Source organism: Ambystoma mexicanum, chromosome 7p, assembly GCF_040938575.1.
Source record: "Ambystoma mexicanum isolate Mex_15411 chromosome 7p, UKY_AmexF1_1, whole genome shotgun sequence".
NCBI lineage: Eukaryota > Metazoa > Chordata > Amphibia > Caudata > Ambystomatidae > Ambystoma > Ambystoma mexicanum.
In genome coordinates this window covers 375,615,909-375,636,715 of record NC_090939.1, presented here as the reverse complement: position 1 = coordinate 375,636,715, position 20,807 = coordinate 375,615,909, and the positions used below count along the sequence as shown (strand labels likewise).

Sequence of the window (20,807 nt, the reverse complement as noted above, 5' to 3'; positions counted from 1 at the left end):
CCATCCTGCGTGGAATGCAGGGGCGCGTAGATAACCAGTTACTTCACTGGTCCGAAGGAATTGGGAGCGTTCTAGACAAATATTGACTCTGAGGTCCCTGGCGAGGAACCGTAAGTATATAGTTCGTAAGAGTTCAAAATGTCCGATATTCACTCTTGTCCGATTCTTTTTGTCTTGCAGCTTGACCCAAGAGAAGATTGCCTCGTGGCAGCTGGTAGCGTTCAGGTAAGAGTCTCTGTATTACCCAACACTGTCCGGTAAATGATACCTGTGTTTAATCTGTTGCTTTCCCTCTTATTACAGGTGCGGCGTGATAAATTATGACGTCTTGATGAATAATGCCTCTGGCGGTAAAATCAGTTAAGTCTATGGTGGTAACAGAGATTGCCTTTGTTTATTCTCTCGGCTCACCTTGCCGTTCTTTTGTCCCCCTTAGGTGCCGGAGTTCGGCGAAGATGAGATGGAGGCTGCGCCGGACCGTGGAGATGAATAATGCCTCCGGCGGTAAAATCGGGTAAGTCTATGGTGGTAACAGAGATTGCCTTTGTTTATTCTCTCGGTTCACCTTGCTGTTCTTTTGTCCCCCTTAGGTACTGGAGTTTGGCGAAGATGTGATGGAGACTGCGGCGGATCGTGGAGGTGCTGCGAAGGCTGGTGAGTATAGCGCGGTGCTACAGCGGGCAATGTGACGCGTATCAAATTAACGTCTCTTTCCTTGTTTGAAGGCGCGATGGATCCGGAATCAGCTGAGGAATAGAAGTAATGTTCTTGTTCTAACCTTTCCTCCTTCTTCCCCTTTTCTCTAGGAGCTCCAGACTCGAGGCGGGCATGGCAGAAGGCTGAATGCTGACTTGCAGGCACGGTGAGCGTTACGCTGCAGGATGCAGAATAACGCGAAGCGTGTGCTGCTCTTCGGGCGTGGTTTAAATAGCCTTCAAAGTAGTCCCAGGTAAGAAGTTCCCCCAAGACCACACCCAAGAAAGAAAATAGTCCTTGAAGTAAAGTAGTCCCCTTCAGGCTTCACGTTGGCTTGGAATCTTAGCAGCATGGTCTGCATGAGGTAAGTGTAAGCATATGAGCATGGCGCCTATGGTGCCAGGACTGACCCCTTCTATGAGCCTGGTGCCTATGGCGCCAGGACTGTACCCAGATAGCCCCTAGCTGGGGCTGCTGGGCTTTTTCAAAGCATCTGGATGCCTGCTCCTGGGACTGATGGGCCTGGTCCCGATGCCCGGGGTAGGCATCATGACAGTTCTCCTAAGTCCTATCACAACTCCCCCATAGGTTTTCTTAGTTTGCCATGCAGTATGACATCACGTAAGACGTATTTTTGCTATAAAAGAACTGTTTTTATTAATTCGTTGATCATGCTGTGCAACTTCTGTTGATGTCAGTTTAGACAATTAAAAATAAAACAGTTGGATACTCTTTGCCAACTTCCTGATTTGGTCTTATTATTTGGTGTAGGAGTTGTTCTGCATCCCAACCTGAGTATGATGCGTTACTGATTTAAAGGGTTCATACTCTTCTACTACCTTCTTCAAATGTTTCAGGGACAGTTGATCCCTATTGCCCAACTATCCTTAGATCTTTCCCCCGTGGCACTGGTCACTTAATTGGGGCTCCCCTCCTACCCACTGACCTGACCCCACCAAGCCTAAAGTCTAACTGCATTACTAAACTAATCAAGGCCTTGCAGGAGGATCTCCTGTCCACAATAACTGCCAGGGTTTTTTTAATTCCTCTCTCAAGGTGCAGTACATAATGGAGACCCGCTTTTCCTCTTGCCACCTGTTAGGTAAGATTTTCATATTTATGATAAATCTTACTGACCTGTGTCAACCCTACAAAATTTAGCTTGGACTTGGTAACTATTAGACCTTGTCCCTATGTGAAGGGGAATCTTTTTCCCCCCTCACACCTAGAGTTTAACTCTTTTTTTTTTTTTTTAATGGGTGACCGTTCTCTCCACAGTGTATGGTTGAAGTTATAGTTTCCTACAACATTTGGGCTTAGGCTGGGTTGCCCCTTTGGGCTCCCCTGTTTATTTCTCTTTCATGTACTTGGGTGAACTACTGTTCCCAAGTAGTAAAGAGGGATTTGCATCCCCTTTACATTTTATATAAGTGAGCCAGCACACCCCGCCTTATGTGGAGTGCTGGGGGCAAAACAATGTATTGCCTTTCTTACTTACCTGGTAATATTTTTGTTACAATTGCAAGTTTACAGGAATGGCTGGTGGCAGTGTAACTACTTTTATGACATTTACTCTTCATAACTCGCAGGCTGTTAATTCAGCCTCGGTAATGCACTGCAGGGCCACCATTTTGCTAAAATCGAGGGCCCCTTCTTTGTTCGCCATATTGTGTATGCTTGCTGTTTGAGGTCGTCCCCTGCCATTCTAGGTGGGAATGACCGCATGTGGAATTTTTGTCTTAAGCAGGAATCCTTTGAATTCCCCACCAAGGCTCCAGAGTGTCTGAGAAGGCAGGAAACTAGAGAGGAGTCCAGAACTCTGCAGCCATTTGGCTTTCACCTTGCCTGAAAGGAATCCACTCCCAGTGGAGGGCTGGCTGTCCTGATTGGACAGCTAGACCACCCTTGTTGTAAGAAACGATGTCTGTTGCGATTTCCAGGGACCGGAGAGCCTGCTGTGTAACCGAAGCCTGCTATTGCCCTTCCTTCCAATCAACCTGGGGGTCCCGAACGTGATGACCCCTACCTTCCTATTCCACTAGAGGCTAGTGAGATCCACTAGTCAGGAAGACCTGCATTTTGAGCCATCCCTTGGCTTGCTGCGACCTTGCTCGGCTGCAAAGCCCCAATAGTTACCTTGAGCCATTAGGCAGTGCATGGTCTTCCGAAGTCTGAATTGCGCTGAAATTTTGGTGGCATCCTGCTGGATCTTCAGAGCCTTGATTTGAATACTTGAAGTCCCCTCACCAGAATGATGTATCAGATTAGCAACGAGAATCCGACCAGCAATATTCAGTCTTCTCCTTGCTCCTGAAAAAAAGGGTGCCAAAACCACAGAACTGCACCCAGCTGCACAGGAACCCTTGCATGGAATCTTCCCCAAGGAGCCCAGCTGCAAAATCCCTTCCAGTGTCTTGTCTTCACAACAAGGAATTCATAGACCGGGTTTTTGGCTGAAGATCCGGAGGACATCCTGCTGCAAACTCTTCTGTGCTGAGGTACTGTGTTGGCTGGGGTATTACTTACCTTATGCCTTTTGTGATTCCTGTGAAGATTTGGAGTAATTAATATGATTGGGAGCCCCGTCATCCAGTTCACCCAGGCCGACTGCTGGAATCCTTCCAGGGTGTCTTCTCTGAAGTCCCTGGTACCCTTCTACAACTTTAAAGTAGAACAAGTTACTTTCTTACCTGGTAACGTTCTTTCGATAGGATGGTCCGACGACGTATTCCATATGACGGTAATCACCACAGCTGTGCTGCTTCGGAAAATCTTTCTGCGTCCTGCATCAATGACGTCGATACGCCGTCCTCGAGGGCCTCTGTCGAGCCGACGTCACCGGATGTTATAAGTAGGACGCACAACGCCCGTAGCCTCAGTTGCAGTTTTTTTCCGCAGAACGTGTGGCACCAAACCACTGCCAGTATGACCACAGAAAGCCTTACGGAAACGTAATCTGCAATTGCATAAGAAATTCTGTAGCGGGGCAGGTAGGGAGGGAGCAATATGGAATACGTCGTCGGACCATCCCATCGAAAATGTTACCACTCTGACCTGGAACATGCGTGAAATGTAGAAACTTAAGGCTCTCCTAGGATACAACCTATGGCGCATCTCCTCTTCCTTACCAGGATGTGGAGGAGGATAAAATGCTGGAAGAACAACCTTCTGGCTTAAATTAAATTCCGACACCACCTTTGGAAGAAAGGAAGGACGAACTCTAAGGACAACCCTGTCCTTATGAAACACAGTGAAGGGTGGCTTAACTGAAAGTGCCTGTAACTCACTCACTCACTCACTCTGCAAGCGGAAGTGACCGCAACTAAAAACACAGTTTTAAGGGTTAACAGCCTCAAAGGACACTAAAGGCTCAAATGGAGCACCCATAAGGAATTTCAGAACAAGGTTCAAATCCCAACTGAGCACCTGGAAAGGTGACGGCGCAAGTCCTTTGAGAAACTGAGAAATTAAAGGAATTTTGAAATAGGAACACTCCTTAGACGAGCCTTTAAAATTAGACAGCGCCGCCAGGTATCCTTTAATAGTACCCACTTGCAGGCTCCTGTGGGCCAATGAAAGCAAAAACGTCAGAACCACAGGAATGTCGCATGAAAAAGGATCCACATTCTGAACCCTGCACCAGTCGCAGAACTTTCTCCAACGGCAACGGTACAGGGACTTAGTCGCCGGCTGTCTTGCCGAAAACAACACCTCCATCACGTCTTCAGGGAGGTCCCAATCCTTGTACCTTAACCTTTCAGAAGCCAAGCATGAAGGTTGAAGGACCTGACCTCTGGATGGAGAACCTGACCCCCCTCCCATGAGAGCAGATCGTCTCGGTAGGGAAGATGACGTGGAGGGCAGATGGACAAGCCGAGAAGGTCCGGGTACCATGTCCTCCGGGCCCATGCCGGAGCAATGAGGATCATCCGGGAACCGAACCTCCGTAGCCTCCGCAGCACTTGCGGGATGACGGGGACTGGAGGAAACTCGTACAGCAGTGGGAAGGACCACTCCACGAAAGAGTCTCCAAAGGCTCCTTTTGGAGGAAATTCCCGCAAGCAGAACCTTTTGCACTTCCGTTTGACACTGGAGGCGAAGAGATCCACTTGAGAGATCCCCCAAAGGACGAAGATCTCCAGGAGAATCTCCTGAGCCAGCTCCCACTCGTAAGAGATCGTGCTCTGCCTGCTCAGAGCGTCCACCGTCTCGTTTTAGTCCCCGGCCAGATGAACTGCCGAGATTGAAACTTCCTGCTGGAGGCCCAGAACCCGAGCTGCATCGCCTCCCTGCACAGAGGAAGTGACCCTGCCCCCCCCCCTTTTTGTTGAGGTAGTGCATGGCCACTGTGTTGTCCATCAGAATCAGGACATTCTTCCCTCGCACAGTCGGCAGAAAGCCTTCAGGGCAAGTCTGACGGCCCGCAGCTCCAACAGATTTATATGGAGTCTGGACTCCGACGGAGACCAACGACCGCTGACATGGCAACTCGTTGGCATGAGTTCCCCATCCCGTGAGGATGCGTCCGTCGCGATCGTCCCCTCCGGCCAGGGCAGCCAAAATGGAGCCCCCCCCCCTCATCAGATTGCCTTCAACGGCCCACCACAGAAGGTCATGGGCGACCGAGGGCGGCACCTGAACGGGGTCCGACATCCTGCCGGAGGACTGTGACCACTGGAGCTTGAGGGCCCATTGCAGAGATCTCATCCGCAACCTGGCCTCTGGCACCAGAAGAATGCAGGATGCCATGAGAACGAGCAACCTCAAGAACTCGAACGCTGTGAGCATCTGGGCAAGTTGAAACTTGTGCACCCTCTGCTGAATGTGAAGAGCGCTCACCTGGGGAGGGAAACACTGCCCCAGGGATGTGTCGAGCACTGCTCCGATGTACTGGAGCCGCTGTGTTGGCGTCAAGTGGGGCTTCTTTAAGTTGAGGGAGAAGCCCAGCTTGTGAAGGGAGTGGCAGGTGACGGACAGATGATCCAGGACCTGCTCAGGTGAGCACACCCTGATCAACCAATCGTCCAGGTAGGGGTAGACGTGAATTCCCCCCTTTCCCGAGATACGCTGCCACCACCACCATGAGCTTGGTGAAGACCCTCGGGGCGGAGGTCAATCTGAACGCAGGACCCAAAACTGAAAGTGCGAGTCGCCATCCGCAAACCTCAGGTATTTCTTGTGCTTTGGATGGATCGGCACATGAAAATAAGCGTCCTTGAGGTCGAGAGATACCAACCAGTCCTGAAGTTGAAAGGCCTGGAGGACTTGAGAAAGAGTAACCATCTTGAACTTGTCCTTCCTGAGGAGTTTGTTCAAACCGCGCAAGTCCATGATGGGTCTCAATCCCCCGTCTTTCTTCGAAATCAAAAAATAAGGGGAATACCATCCCTTTTTCCTCTCCGCTACGGGCGCCAGTTCTATGGCGCCTTTCTCCAGCAGGGATTGAATTTCCTGCGCAAGGAGCGGATCCGGACTCTTCAAAGAGAGATTGTCGTGAGGCCTCTGCCGGAAAGGAAGACAGTAGCCGTGGGCTATGATCTCCAGAACTCACACATCTGAATTATTGGCACGCCACTCTACAAGATGCTGCGCCAGCCTTCCCCCAACCGGCGAACCATGGGACATGGCCTCATGACTGAGCAGAAGCGGCTGCAGCAGTGCCTGAGGGCAAAGAGACAACTCCCCGAGCGGCCTTGGCACCTCGAGTACCCTGTTTTCCACCTCTGGCACTCCTACGGTGGCCCCTTTGACTAGCAGCTCCTCTAGATTTACTAAAGGACGAGTAATATCGAAAGGAACCTCCCCTCCATTGTTGTCCCCTAGGACGAAAAGGTGGAGGTTGGCGAACTGCAGCGCCCAACGACTTTGCTGCAGCTTTAGAGGTCTGCAACCTCTCAAGGCTCTCGTTAGCCTTGCTGCCAAAAATATGTTCACCATCAAAGGGCATGTTGAGGAGTCGAGCTTGCACATCAGGAGCAAACCCCGTCTTCTGCACCCACACAAACCTGCGTATTACGGTGCTCGCCGCCTTGGACCGGCTGACACAATCAACCATGTCCAGACCCGACTGAACGGACTCCCACATGGCGTCCTTGCCATCCTGCACTATAGCAAGAAAACCATCCCGTTCCTCCCCTTCGGGAATATGATCAGCCGCTAAGGAGATACAGTTCCACAGAGTGTGCGTGAAACGAGACGAGGCACAAACGAAGTTGGCAGCCCTAAGCGCCATACCCCCAGAAGAAAACGCCTTCTTCACCCAGCCGTCAAAACGTTAGTCATCCCTATCAGGAGGGATGGTAGGGTATGACGCCTGCTTTGCGGGGGTCGTAGCCGCCTGTACCACCAAACTCTCCGGATTGGGGTGTGTGGTCAAGTAGCAGGGGTCACCACTGGCTGGGCGATTTTCTTCGGCAAGGACTTGCTCACTGCCGGGAGACTCTCCGGAGAAGTTCAAGCCGCAGCCACCCTTCTCTGCAAGGCCATATGGAATGTGGTCGAGGATATCAGTCAGGTCAACCTGCTGAAAATCCCCAGGGGGGGCAGACCACCCCAGGTAATCCGTGACCCTCAACATCAGGCGCCGATATGAGGACTCGGCATGCGTGCCAGGCTTAGGCCTACCAAACTCCACATCCGAAGAGGTGTCTAGACCACTAGCGTCGTGCAACAACTGACGCAGGCCCTCAAGTTGGCTATGACCAGAGAGGAGGTCATCAGGAACCTCTGCAGGAACCTCACCTTCCTCAGATCCCTCATCCACCTCAGAAATATAATCCAGAGGCCGGAAGGAGGGTACAGAAAAAGGAACAAAGACATGTTTAGCCTTGGCCAGAGCCTTTCTGGGGGGTTCCACCGTACCACGGGGAACCTCTGACAAAGCCACCTGGAAAGCCATCAAGGGAGTCGACGGAATCGACGTCGAGTGTGGCGCTGACAGCTTCGACAGCATCGACACAGGCCTCGAGGGCGGAGCCCCGAGCGTGTCTCTCGACAGCTTGGGTGCCGATGGCGTTGACGACCTCCTCGTAGGCAGAGCCTCGAGAGAGTCCGTCGACGACCTCGGCGCTATAGGCGTCAATGTCTTCTTCGAAGACTTCACAGCTTCTCACGGTCTCGAGGGCGTCGAGGACCGGGACCTGGAACGGGCATCCCTAGAGTGACCAACCTTGTCCGACCGGGACCTCGAAGGCGCTCGGTTGTCGCGACGACTGCTTGATCCCAAAGGCAGACAAGCAGTGTCTCTAGTACGGCCAAGGCCGGCGTCCTCAGACAGCGCGGACGGACCGGAGCCCTGCGATTGAAAAATCACCAACATCTCCTTTCGGAAGGAATCCCATTCCTCAGGGGTGGAATGCTTGTTGGGACAAGCAACCCGTCGATGGGTGGAGTTCTCAGACGAGGGCGGGGAAGGCGACCTGTGACGGCACTTCCTGGAGTGCCTTGAAGAGGCAGAGGAATGGCGGGACCGACTCCCAGACCGAGAACCCCCGAGCTCACGACGACGATGCAGAGAGTCCTTCCTCGAATCATCCGTCGAAAGACCCGTGGAACGCGACTTCCGGGGCTTAGCCACCTTACCGACCAACAGCTCCTTCTTACGCTACCGCAAGGCCTTCGATGTTAGCGATTGGCAATCGACAGTCATCCGCATCATGGTCCTCCCCGAGGCACCAGAGGCAAGCGTTGTGCGTGTCCGTCAGCGACATCTTGGATCCGCACACCCGACACTTCTTAAACCCGGACCGCGGGGTGGAAGAAGCCGAAGACGAAATACAATATTCAATGAAGAAACAGGTTCGAAGAACTGAAAGAACAGAATTCGGTAGAATCGAGGCGCGCTGAGATCTCTGAAGCGAACACGTTTGCGGAAAAAACGGAACTGAGGTTACGGGCGTCGTGCGTCCTTCTTATAACATCCGGTGACGTCGGCTCGACGGAGGCCCTCGTGGAATGCATATCGAAGTCATTGACGCAGGACGCAGACGCCGAAAGATTTTCCGAAGCAGCACAGCTGCGGTGATTACTGTCATAGATGAGGAATACGTCGGAGGACCCAATCCCCTCGAAAAATACTTACTTGTCTTGAGCAGCTTTCCACAGGAACAATGACCTTTCCTACATCTGTGCCTATCCTGGCCTGTTTGTTGGCCACTAGAGACCAAGTGAACCCCTCCTTTTAAGGCGTGGGCCTGTTGTTTAAAATGTACTTACTTGTAATAGAGTTGTTTGGTAACTGTCCCTCCTGAAATATGAGCAATTACAAAAGTTCTTACTATCCTTTGAATACATTTTGACATTCTTAAAAGTATATACAAGGTTAAATTACTCACCTGTGAATTGGGTCCCCCTTTTCCCAAAAGTAATGCTGTTGGTTTCACCTAACTATTTCTTTCTGAAACTAAATGTATACATTTACCAACTGGGTCTTGCGTCCACTGACCTGCTGTATAGCATGTATAGAATTAGTCTGCCTTGGGCTTTACCCACCTTGAATAGCTGTGTGCAATTCTTAATAAGTGTACTGTGGGTTTTTACTAACCTTGGTCTTCCTTGTGCCAGTCTAAATTAGTTTAAAGAGTTATTGCTTACCTTAGTCTGTGTTCCTTTGATCTGAAAAAGCAACTCTAATAGTTTATTACAACCTTAGGTCTTACCTGGTACAATTGAGTGTTATCCTGAATGTAGTTATAGATTTATACGGTTCCATGAATTTGTGTTCCACTGTTCAGAAAGGTATCCTGGTAACCGGGTTGGTTTACTGAGTGATTTCTTAGCTGAGTGTCACTGCATGACTGGCAGGGTCTAACTTGGGGTTTCACTTCCCCTGAATAGGTGTGTTATATTCTAAATGTGTATGGTAAGGTGCGACTTACCTAGAACTACTGTTATTCTGAACTAGGTTTATGCTTTGGTCTGTGTACCTTAAGCATTGTGTTGTGTTTTTTTTGTGTTTATGATTCTATGACAAAGTACTTACCCACCAAGATTTATCTTGGCCTATTTGTATTTCTAATAAACCTTTATTTTGTATAATACTTCTGGGTCTAAGTGTTTCTGTCGAACCATTGTTTCAGGTGGTACACCTTTATACTAAGAGTGAAGTCTTGTACTGTCTCAGATATATGGTTTTATGGAGAAGCCCTTAGTTGGATTTAAGAAAAACAGTCCTAACACCACCCGCTTTTGAACACCAAGTATTCAAGTAAGTAATAGAACATACTAGCTCTCTCCCTCCCTCCAGGCTTTCCGATCAAGTAACTCTCCATCCACCTCTTGAGGCATGTGCTGCCCATCAACCATCTTCAGTAAGGACTAGCCTTCTTAAAACAGTTTTTTCCTGTGCAGCCAGGAGAACTGACGGAGGCTGCATCCCGCGAGAAACGATTAAATGAAAGCCACCTGCCATGAGCCTGTAAATTACTAATCCTAAAACTAAGGTCTGCTACTTTCTGAGGGCTAGGTTTTCCCTTCGGGTAGTCTTGAGTTATTCCCTCCGTTCCTGAAACATTTGTCTCAAGGAATTTAGTGTCATCTTCTGAGGGTCTGTGGCTGCTTGAGCAGATGCTTTCAATGTGGGCTTTTCGTTCGGTCAAGTCCCAGTGAGCTGAAATCTGCATTACTGTCTAGCCCGCAGACCCCATGACCATCTATTCTGCAAATGTTTCCTTGGATTCTCCACCCCCACGGGGAAATGTGGAATGGAACAAATTATAAACCAGACACCCCACTTACTGTTGACTAGAGATTTTCAAGACTGAATAAGTTACTGCTCCTCCTTACACTTTCCCAACTTCCACCTACCCCAGTTTATCACTAAATCTAAGTGAAGTACCTGGGCACCTCTACTGAAATGCCTAGCGGAGATCTGACAATAAAGTGTTTAGTTTTCTGGACTTGGAAAGACGCAGCCGCCTTTCAGAGCATATTGTGACTTTTTGCCACTTTCTCTATTTTCCCAGTTTTGGTCTTGTTAAGTTTCCTATTTCTGTACAGAGATATACTTTACAGGCTGACTGCATACCAATAAATAACCTTTTCTTCCATTTGTTTTTTCCAGTCTCCAATTTCCATGCAGGGATATGTCTTGGTTGAGTGATCCTTGTCTAATAATACCCACTTGAATGCTATGTATGAAAAGGTCAGGGACCTGACCCAGTCAAGGGGGAATCTGGGCCACTCTTAACCTGGGGTAGGAGACCTACCATGGTGTTTGCCAGAGCCGGTCCTGCCCCTGAGCTGTGGTGAGCAAGTTGGAAGGCCCCAGTATCTGTCCTTTCTACATGTGCCTTGCTGAAATTTCAAAGTACCACTTTTGCTTGTCCTACAACATACTGGCCGATCTGACAGCTCACCATGCGGCTGCTAACAGAAGGCCAGTGGAACTTTGTCCAACACAGACCATCAATCCAGATGGTCCTCCAACCACAAATATAAACTATGAAATTGACTTTTTAGTGGTCAGCAATTGCAGAATACTTACAAATCCACAAAGAAAAGGTGGCTTTAGGACTGTTAAGTTTTCTTGTGTCTGCAACTCGGCCCCTGGGGGAGAACAAGGCAGGGATTGGCCAGGAGCCAGCTGAGGCAGAGGACCAATGGAAGGGGAAGAGGGAGGATAAGAGGGCAGGAAGGTCAAGGCAGTGTGGGTTGTTCAGGTGAGGTCAAGGGAGGAGAGGACCAGGCAGAGGAAGGGCGGTGCAGCAGAGTGTATGTGAATGTGAGTAAACCAGGTGAATGAGTGAAAGAATGATGACTTTGAGAGGGATGGACAGTGGCGAGGTGGGGTAGTGAGGGATGTTACGAATCCCAGGATATTGTCACTGCTTCCGAAGGGGTGCCTCTTCCCATGAAGCCGGGGTGGTGAGGCTGCTACCAGATAGTTCCCTGGGGGTAGTAATCAGTGGGTGGATCTCATGGGAGGGGAAAACCCCCCTGTGGGACCAGTGACGACCACATCGGGAGAACGCGCCATCGCCCACCTCTCCTTCACCTCCCCTCTTCAACCTCCCCTCCTCCACTGCTACTGTCCTCTGCTATGTATTTCTGTGGTAAGAGAGAGTACAGAGACGAGGAAGATCTCTAGTGAGTTGCAACACCACAACTCAATCAGTACTGGGACAAGGAGGAGGCACGGAGTAGTACAAGAGTACCTGTAATGACTTGAAAAACGGAGTGGAAACCACCCCGTAGCACCCAGTGCTCACTGCTTGCCTCCTGCCTGGAGGCTAAATTCAGTACTTAAAGCTGTATTCAATTGTTAGATTGGTTGGTTAGTTCTTGAAAATAGGCATAATCATTCAGAAATGCGATTTCAGCCTCTTCATTTATCAAAGCTTTTACTCAGGTAGTTGTGTTCACGTCACACAATACATCAGGCGTTTTCCCAATTCCTCTCCAAAAATCACAGCTCTTGCCAATGCATTTTGGTGCCTAGCACCATCTTCAGGGCTAAATTTCAACATCCATCAACATATGTGCATACATTATACCAGCAAGAAGATTAGTTCCATCACATAAAGGAAATACAAAAGAAAAAGGTGCAATGTGAACGTTGGTGCCATTATGCGTGCAGTAGTCATTACCATTTTTCTCTAGTAAACGTTAACATTCAGCCATGTGTATGCATCGTTACCTTAGCTGTCTCGTATATGCGTCAACGCCTCATAAATGTGGATACATCAATGCAGTGTCCTGTTAAGAGAGGGAGAGAGACTATGAGCTTGCTAACTTGTTTGGAAACCCTAACAGATTGCGTTGAATGCCGTTACTCGGCAAAACTTCCTACCTTGACTCTGCTCTCCAGCGAACTGCTCGTAGACCGGGCTGCAGCTGTGCGTGGCTTAGTAACCACGTATCCAAGGAGCTAACGGCACCGCCCGTCGTCCAGGATTGGTCAGAGCAGGCGTGCCTCCGGTCCCACCTCCACTCGCAAGCGTGGGAGCGGGACAGTCTGTCTCCTTAGTAACTGTTTGTGACGCCATCACATGAAGCGGTTTCTTAACTCTTACGAGCTTCCTGAAGAGTACCTGCCAGAACCGCTTTGCAAATTCTAGTGGTTCTCGACAGCCGATTGGAAGAAGTCAAGTAAAAGCAAAGAAGGACTTGACACCGTGTCAAGCCTGCCTTTGAGGAGCCGTGAAGTGGAGTATGCGCAGGGAGGAAGGAAGCTAGATTGGGGATCCGAACAAGGAGAAGGTCGCTGTCAAGCTGGTCCGGTGAGCAGGGAACAGAGCTGTGAGCAGCAAGGAAGACACTCCTGACATCCCCGAAGGTCGACGGCTGTGGAAGAACGGCCCTACGCTGACAAGGAAGAAACATGCACAGCTATGGGCTCCGGGGACGAGTGAAGGAAGCAGGGAAGGCCCCACCACTGACGTGAGGTGCATAGGACATCCTGAGAACATCGCAGCCACAAAACAAGGTACGCTGATGATCGTGGCGGCGCCGGGGGCCATGTAAAGTGGCATAGACAATCCGAGGGGGCAAGGAAAACCATAGAGCCACATGAGTGGGTCTGGGGCTCTTTGATTCGCCGAAACGCCCTGCGGTTCCCTCTCTTTGCCACTGGTTCTCCACTGTGCGTGGCTCCCTCTATACAGGCTCCGTCGCGACTCCGCTCCTGCACGCTGGCTTCTCTCTAACTCCCAGTACAGAAAGTGCTACTTCTCTTGGCAACCGGATGCCCAGGGACCCTCTTGCGGTTCCCGTCGTCTCCTCGGCCTGCCTCGATAGCACCACGCTTCTTGCCTTCTCTGCCGGCGAGCCCTTTCACTTCGCAATACCGACTTGCACCTCCAACTTCTGCACATACCCATGCTTCCAGTTTCTGGGCACCGGCTCTTGCCTCCAGCTTCTGTCCACCTTCCCTGGAGCGATCACGTTTTCTCCTGAGCTCCTTCTCTCAGCGCGATTACCATTTTAAAGGTCCCACGCACAGGTGTTTCCATCCAATGACTGGCACGTTCACCAGCCTTGCTGTTAAGTATCAATTCCTCGTCCCAGTACTTCAGTGGTTATAGGAATTGAAGTCCAATGATATTGAGGGTTTAGGTTATTGTGGGAATAAGTCCATTGATGGTTTCTGATGTATCATTCTTGAAAGGTATTTCTTAATGAGTTCACATGGAAGATCAGTTGTACCTGAAGGTGAACTAAGTTGACAATAAGCCATTAGGGTATTGGGCAACAGGGAGTCTCCCTGATTGGGAAGTACTTTCTTATCCAATAAAGACATGACATCCCCCTGGTGGCTATCTCCTCCTATGTGATCCTCATAAAGCCGCCCCCAGGGTCAGAATCGGGTAGCGGCTGCCATCCCCATGCCACATGGGAGGAGGCTATTGTCAGGGAATCTGTGATGGCTCGATTGGATTCATCACACCAATAGAACCTATGTCTTCTGTCCCTCTGCTCTCAATACACTTTCGATAATTACAATAAATATGTAAGCCATGCACTGTGTTCATCATAGTGTAATATTTTAGATTATCACATTCCCAAGTCTTACAATCCTTAATGATTACTTTTAAGTCTAACCATTTTATCATTCCCACTTGGCTGCCTGACTTGTTTGTCCCACATGAGTGCTCTCTTCAGGGTTCTCTGAGACAGTATCCTGGTGGTATTGAATATAAAAAACTCTCGTACAAAATTCCTGGATGCTTCTGTTGGTGTACATACGCATAATGAACCGTTGAATTTCGCATATCTATACTTAATACTTAATCGGATCTAGTCCAACTCCAAGTATGTGTCCTTTTTAGCTGTAAATCATTTAAAACATTCTGTCTTGTTAGCATGGCCTACTGCAGGAATACACCCGAGTGTCACCTTTGTGAACCCTTTCGATTATATCAGTATGCTTTATTAGTCACACCTCTATCATTATATTTAGACATTTAAGTGCAAAAATCTGTAGGGCTCACTCTTGCTCGTTAACTGTGCAAAGATGTTCTAGGACTGCAACCTATTCTTGTCTCTTCAAAATATTGTTAATAGGAGCGGATCCCTTGTAAAAAGTATCTGCTCATTATGAACTGAGCACATGCTTAATTTCTTCTTATCCTTGGCAATTGCTTGTATGATCCTACTTTTCACCTGGCTTTTCTTGCTTAGCAGGCTGGCTTGAAATGATTCTTTTGCCTTCATTTGATATTCACTGGTAGCTCCCTTTCAATTAGTAGGGATGACTACTTTTCTTCCGCCTCGCTCCATTACTCCAAAAGAAATGCTGCCTGGCTACGCTGTAATACCTGTGTCGCAATATAGTTATCTGCTATCATTAGATGAATTTCCTGCTGTTGCATGTTTTGGTACGTTTATTTAGAAATAGCCAATAGAAATAATACTGTGTAATATCGGGGATCTATTCAACCCCCACATTCAGAGACTTTGTGCAATAGTTTTTATTTCTGGTTTCATGCTACAGTACTCCTGCTGTAGTAAATATAGTACTTCATCTTCATGGACATACACACAACCAATAAAGCTTTTTTGGCTCTCTCTTCAAAACATATTTTTAACTCAACATATGTTCTCATTCTTCAGAGTGTGGGTGAACTCCACATAACCTAGATGTTGGATTATTCCTCTATTTGAACAAGGAAAGGGCAGTCCACATTTAAGCTCTTCACTTTGAAGATACCACCCTCAATCTGTATGTGCTTGGGCCATAGAGTTGTAGTTTGCGTCATAGACAGTAATTCTTTAGGGTATCCCTCTACAAGTAGATGGTCCTCCATAAAGCAAACTTCTGGACACCTCTTCCTCCTTGGGATCTTAATTTCCAGGTAATACTGAGAACTGTTCTGTGCAAGATGAATTGCTAAATATGATGCCTTTCACTTCACCCACTGCAATCCACAGGCATCTTCCTCTTTGTAGGACGAAAGTGTTTGACTGCATGAAATAGTAAGTTAATCACCATATTGGCTTCTGTATCCTTCAGCTGCAAGGCCATAATATACTTCCACATGCAGCCTGAGAAAACAGATACTCGAGAGGAGCTCAATGGCAGAGGGCAGAGCCAGCACCTTTTGGGCATCTAAGCTTGGGTGTTTTTTTAAAGTAATAAACATCTGCTCTGGTAATGTCCAATGGATATCTCATAGAAATATATATAGCTTTAAGGTTTTCAATACACCAGTTATTATGGTAAGTTTTCTTATTTCTTTGTTAAGCATTACTAAGTCTCAAGTGTCATTTTACAAAATTTACTTTTGAATGACTTGCAAGCTTGCTGTTTAATGCACTATCCGAGCATTATCACAGTGAATTAATGTTAAAAAAACAATGTGTGAATGAGGTGTTTGTTGAGGTCAAAAACTTTGAGCAATGTATAACATCACTTTTTGTAGCCAGTTTTGAGTGTTCACGTTTGTACATCTATTGTTTTAGGGATGGGGAGAAGCCAAAGAATCCAATGGTGGAGTTGTTTTATGGGCGATTTCTAGCAGTGGGTGTGCTTGAAGGTAAGCTTTCATTCACATGTTGGCAGCATATTGATTTCACATATGTTTGTAAAGTTCACAGCATTTGATGACTGTGCCTATCAATTTTTAGCTATGTCTGCATTGATAGTTATACTCTAGTTACTTATGTCGGCTGTGCAAAATGTCTGCCATGCACAAAATCAAAAACTTCATGTAGTCAATATATGTCCTTGTTGGATGTGACTTTTACTTTTATATTGCATGTTGCTTTGTCTTTGTAGAAGAGCAAGAATTATTGTACAGGGATCGAAAATAAGATTGGATAAGCAGGAGCTAAAAGGAGCTCCATGCTGTCCGGCATTAATCAGTGAGCCGGAGCGAACACTGGAGAGCAAGGAGCTAGTACATAGCATTCTGCAAATCTAACTTCAACATAAGATGCAAACTTAACATTTTGTCAAGTTATGTATGACCCCCCTTATGCTTTGTTATAAAGATGTGGCCTAATGCTTGTGTATAGACCCTCCCAAAAGCACAAAGTTAATGTCACATAGCCTAGGTTTGTTCAGCATTAGTGGCCTTGGGGAGCCAAAAGTAGCTCCTGGTAGCTGTTGGTTGGTGTCCAGCTAACCAAGCACTATTAGGCTATAAGTAGGAGCCACATAGCTCTCAGCCCCCCTCAATTTCAAACCTGCTGTAGGTGTTTGTTCACTTCATTCATATTTTTACTTATACATAGAGGGATGGCATCCTAGAACAAAGTTAGTCCTCATTGATCATTGTGACGAAATTGCTATTGCTATGCTGGAGTAGAAGGATGAGTAGTGGTTAAAACACCTGCCCAGCACCACACAACTACTAAACAAGCAGTGCTGTTAACCATAAAAGTGAAACGGGCACAGCCCAAGGGGATTCCATGTGTCACCTGGAAAAAAACACCTGGCAGGCGATTTTTATTTCCTGACCCCTAAAATACTTTCCCCAAATATTCTAGGAGGGGTATCATTTTATGTAATAAACTCCCATCGTAGAATATTTAGGTAAAGTGTTCGATTTTAATGAGGGTGCATTTTTTGGGAAACGTTGCTCCTGGCGGCCCTTTCCTAGGCGACTTTATCACTGGCCCCCCCAAGGGTATACCTACTTTTGTTTTTTTGTGGTAACGTGGGCAAAGGGCAGGCTGTACATTTCAGGTGGAATGTGAGCTAGCACAGATGCAATCCAAACAACAATAGTACTGTGGTACCAAAATAAAAGGATAGCCAACCAAGTCTCTAAGAGACTTCAATTAAATAGCATACTAATCAAAAAGACTATAACTCGCCCATATAAGAGAATACACAGAATATGCAGACTTTGTAATGAAAGGGTGGGGGGGGGCAATAGGGGGTCTGATGACAGGGGTGCACAGAGCCAGTGTTTTCAGTAGCAAAGTCATGAAGGTCTTTCAAAAGGTGAGGAGTGTGGTTTAAATGTCACTGAAGTGCTTTAAGGCATAGCAGTTGGTCAGAAACCCTCCGAATACCTTTTAGGCTTTTTCTTGGGACTCAACATTGTCCAGACAGGTTCCTACATGCTTTTCTGCAGTTTGAGACAGCCAGTGTCAATGATTGCTTCCATCAGGTCGAGTTGGCGAGAGTGGTGAGACACTTTATTTCAGTGGGACGATCTGCGTTGAGACGGATCAAATATGGAATTGAAAAGCAGCAAATGTTAATGTCAGTTCCAAGTGCTTGTAGCGGCTTGAACAGCCTCTCGAAGTGATGGAGCTGCCTCAAATGCTGCCTCAAATGTGGATCAAAGCAGTATACAGTGCCATAGCTGGCTATTGACGTCTGGTTGCTTAGGCACCGTTACCACAGCAACCAGGAGTAAGGTGAATCATTGTTCTGTGCTTAATAGCGAGTAAGGTTACCAGAGAGCACTTGCAAGGGATGTCTAATCTATCGCAGTGAGCAGGTTCCTGGGTTCCAGTTGTATCAGCTTGCAGCAGACATTGTCAGGCAGCAGATCACCCCAAATGTTCCTCTGAGATGGTTGACCGGTAAGGGCGTGCTTCTTTATTCGAAGTCTTTATCTTCACCTCTTTGGAAGAGGACTTTGGGGCAGATTGTACCCCCAATAAGGTTTCATGTGAAATCTTTCTTCTGAAGTCCAAAGATGATACAACTAAAGGGGTGGTTTCACCCAATAGGTCATAGCGGTTTGGTCCACTTCTAGCCGTTTGTAAGTGGTCCAATCATGCTGCTGTGTTCAGAGTTTTTTTCCTGGTGATGTCAGTCCCAGAGTACTTTTGTCTGCAATTTGGAGGCAGCACAGGGAGTGTGACAAGCCTGGGTGAATCCAAGATTGTGGGAGCCTTCTCTCGACTGGTACTGCTCTCTTGGCTACTCTGACCCTTTCATATCTTCCCCATTTGAAAGAGTCTCTAGTAAAATACCACGTTGGTGTAAGCTCTCCATCGTCCTTGTACGGCTCGTCTTTGAAGCAGTGGTTCTCGGCTAAACCCGGTGTAGTTACCCTGTGCTCTGTGTCGGGCGGGTGGGTCCTGGCTGAGCCCAAATGGTCATTTTGGGTGAAACCAGTCCCCGACGCTGATACACATAAGGCCCTGTGAGTCAAGTGCTAGCAATCACATTAATGATAAGAGGACACCGAAAGGGTTTTGGCCAGTATAATTGTAGATTCCCAGAGGCCACCATGTCAAAACTAGACATGGCTTATATTTAGGTTTTTATTTTGCCACCAGGCTCTAGGAACACAATTCAGAATTTTGGACCACGGTTGTCCCTGGTTAAAGACAATCCATGACTGTTTGAACTTTGGGTTCTGTTAGGAAAGAGACAGTGGGTCACAAACCAGTGAAGTTGGCTGAACGAATGCTGGTTCATACATCTGTCTTCAGACTCCCCTTGGGCGTCATCTTCAGATCTTTTCCGCTGCAGTGGTCAACTTTGTTTTTGGGTCCACCCCCCAATCTTTTATCCAGAATTTAGGCTGGGAGGACAACCCAGCCCTCTGATATGGGAGCTTGGAACATTCAAACTTGGAGGTGGCTGTCCAATAGTGGATAGCCAGCCCCCACAGAATCTGACCAGCAACAACCATGAACATGAAGGAATGTTGATTGGGGAGATCGCCTCACCCCCTGCCAGATTGCTTGTGCGCATACACACCCGCCACAGCCCCTTCTTGGCTAGGTAGAATGATGGCAGGTGATTTTGGACAGGCCTTAAAACATGAGGAGAGGGCATTTTGAGTATGTACTCTTTCAAAATGCATTATCAAATCTAAAAAGGCAGTATGCAATGGTGGAGCTTAATGAAGCGTAATATTGTAATGACTACCACCAGCCTATTCAGAGGATGACCGGAAAAGTAACTGTAACGTAAGACATAGAAAAGGGGACGCTAAGTGTCCTCAAAGCACTCCATGTTAGATGGCTTGTGCTGCACATGAATAAATAATACACGTCACAAAGGAGGGGGCGACATCCACTGCCCTTGTAGGCCCATGGGCCACACAGTTCACCCAAAACATGGTAAAGGGAATGGGGATGTTGGGAAGGAGGTGGTGGGGGTGCGACTGGCAGCACTTCACTTATGCCGAGTTGTGCTGCCATAAGAATAATATAGAGGGAGAGGTCCCCTAGTACTGGGACCCCAAAAAAGGGTGACCCAACATCCCAGAACAAAATAAATACAATAAGGGTGTGAGGTGGGGAAACCTCACTCATCTTTAAAGTCACTTAAAAAAATCCATAAACGTCCTGTAGTAGTGGTGGGGGCTCTTAGGAAGATTTGCAAACGGAAACATCTCCCGAACACTCGACCCCCAACCCCAGGCTAAGGGGCAGGCGGGGATCTTATCCACCCCTGGATGGATTTCCTGTTCCAGTCGGTTATACTTTCTGGACAGACCATCAGTGTTACTATGTTGGGACTCTTATGCTGAGGTCTAAGCTGTCGAGGCCTATGGACCATATGAGCAATTTAGGATGTTCCCCCCCCCCCCTTCATTTTCATCGGCCCACTGCGGGGTTTCTAGTAAGTCTGAATCTTGAAAGAAGATCATAACAGGTAGAGACTACATTTCTTCAATGATCACACCATGCAAAAACACACTTTTATTTATATGGCCCACCTCAGTTCCTTTCCTTCAGTTGCTTGGATCTATGTGATCACTGCAAATGTTTTACTGTGCATCCCAAAATGTTGAATCTTTTTTTGTTTTACCCCATTTAACCACATATATATGCAAGGGGGAGACCGCCCCTGCAGCCCCACTCGCACATTATTGCATTAACCCATTACCCCACACATATATATATATATTTCTGAGGCTTGTGGAATCTGCTTAGATCACATGCTGTGCATAGGCCGACATCTAGTGGAAGCTGCAGAGTATTAGTTTGTTCTTCGGAACTTGAAAATGGGTGTCGACCTAGGGCGTGCCAGTAATACTATCCCTAGTGTGACGTCCACTGTACCCATGATCCCTCATGCGTGTAGGGCCCTCAGATTGTTTTTTTCTGCCATACTTGTCGGAAGCATAGTTGCGGAGTTCCCTGGCTTTCAGCCTTTTTGTCATAATTCCTCTAATATTCCCCGTTCTTTAAATCCGGTCCGAAGAACGAACAGCCGTCGAGACTACATGATGGACTTTGGGCCTCGGAAG

General features: G+C 47.7%; 1 protein-coding gene across 2 annotated transcripts in view; it reads left to right on the top strand.

Moving 5' to 3' along the window:
• Window positions 1-20,807, top strand: part of USP25 (ubiquitin specific peptidase 25) — a 1,331,637-nt gene that overhangs the window by 732,092 nt on the left and 578,738 nt on the right. For both annotated transcript variants that reach the window (XM_069636412.1, XM_069636413.1), the window contains exon 9: window positions 16,096-16,169. In XM_069636412.1, the coding sequence (XP_069492513.1) occupies window positions 16,096-16,169 (74 nt within the window). The remainder of the gene's footprint in view (window positions 1-16,095; window positions 16,170-20,807) is intronic.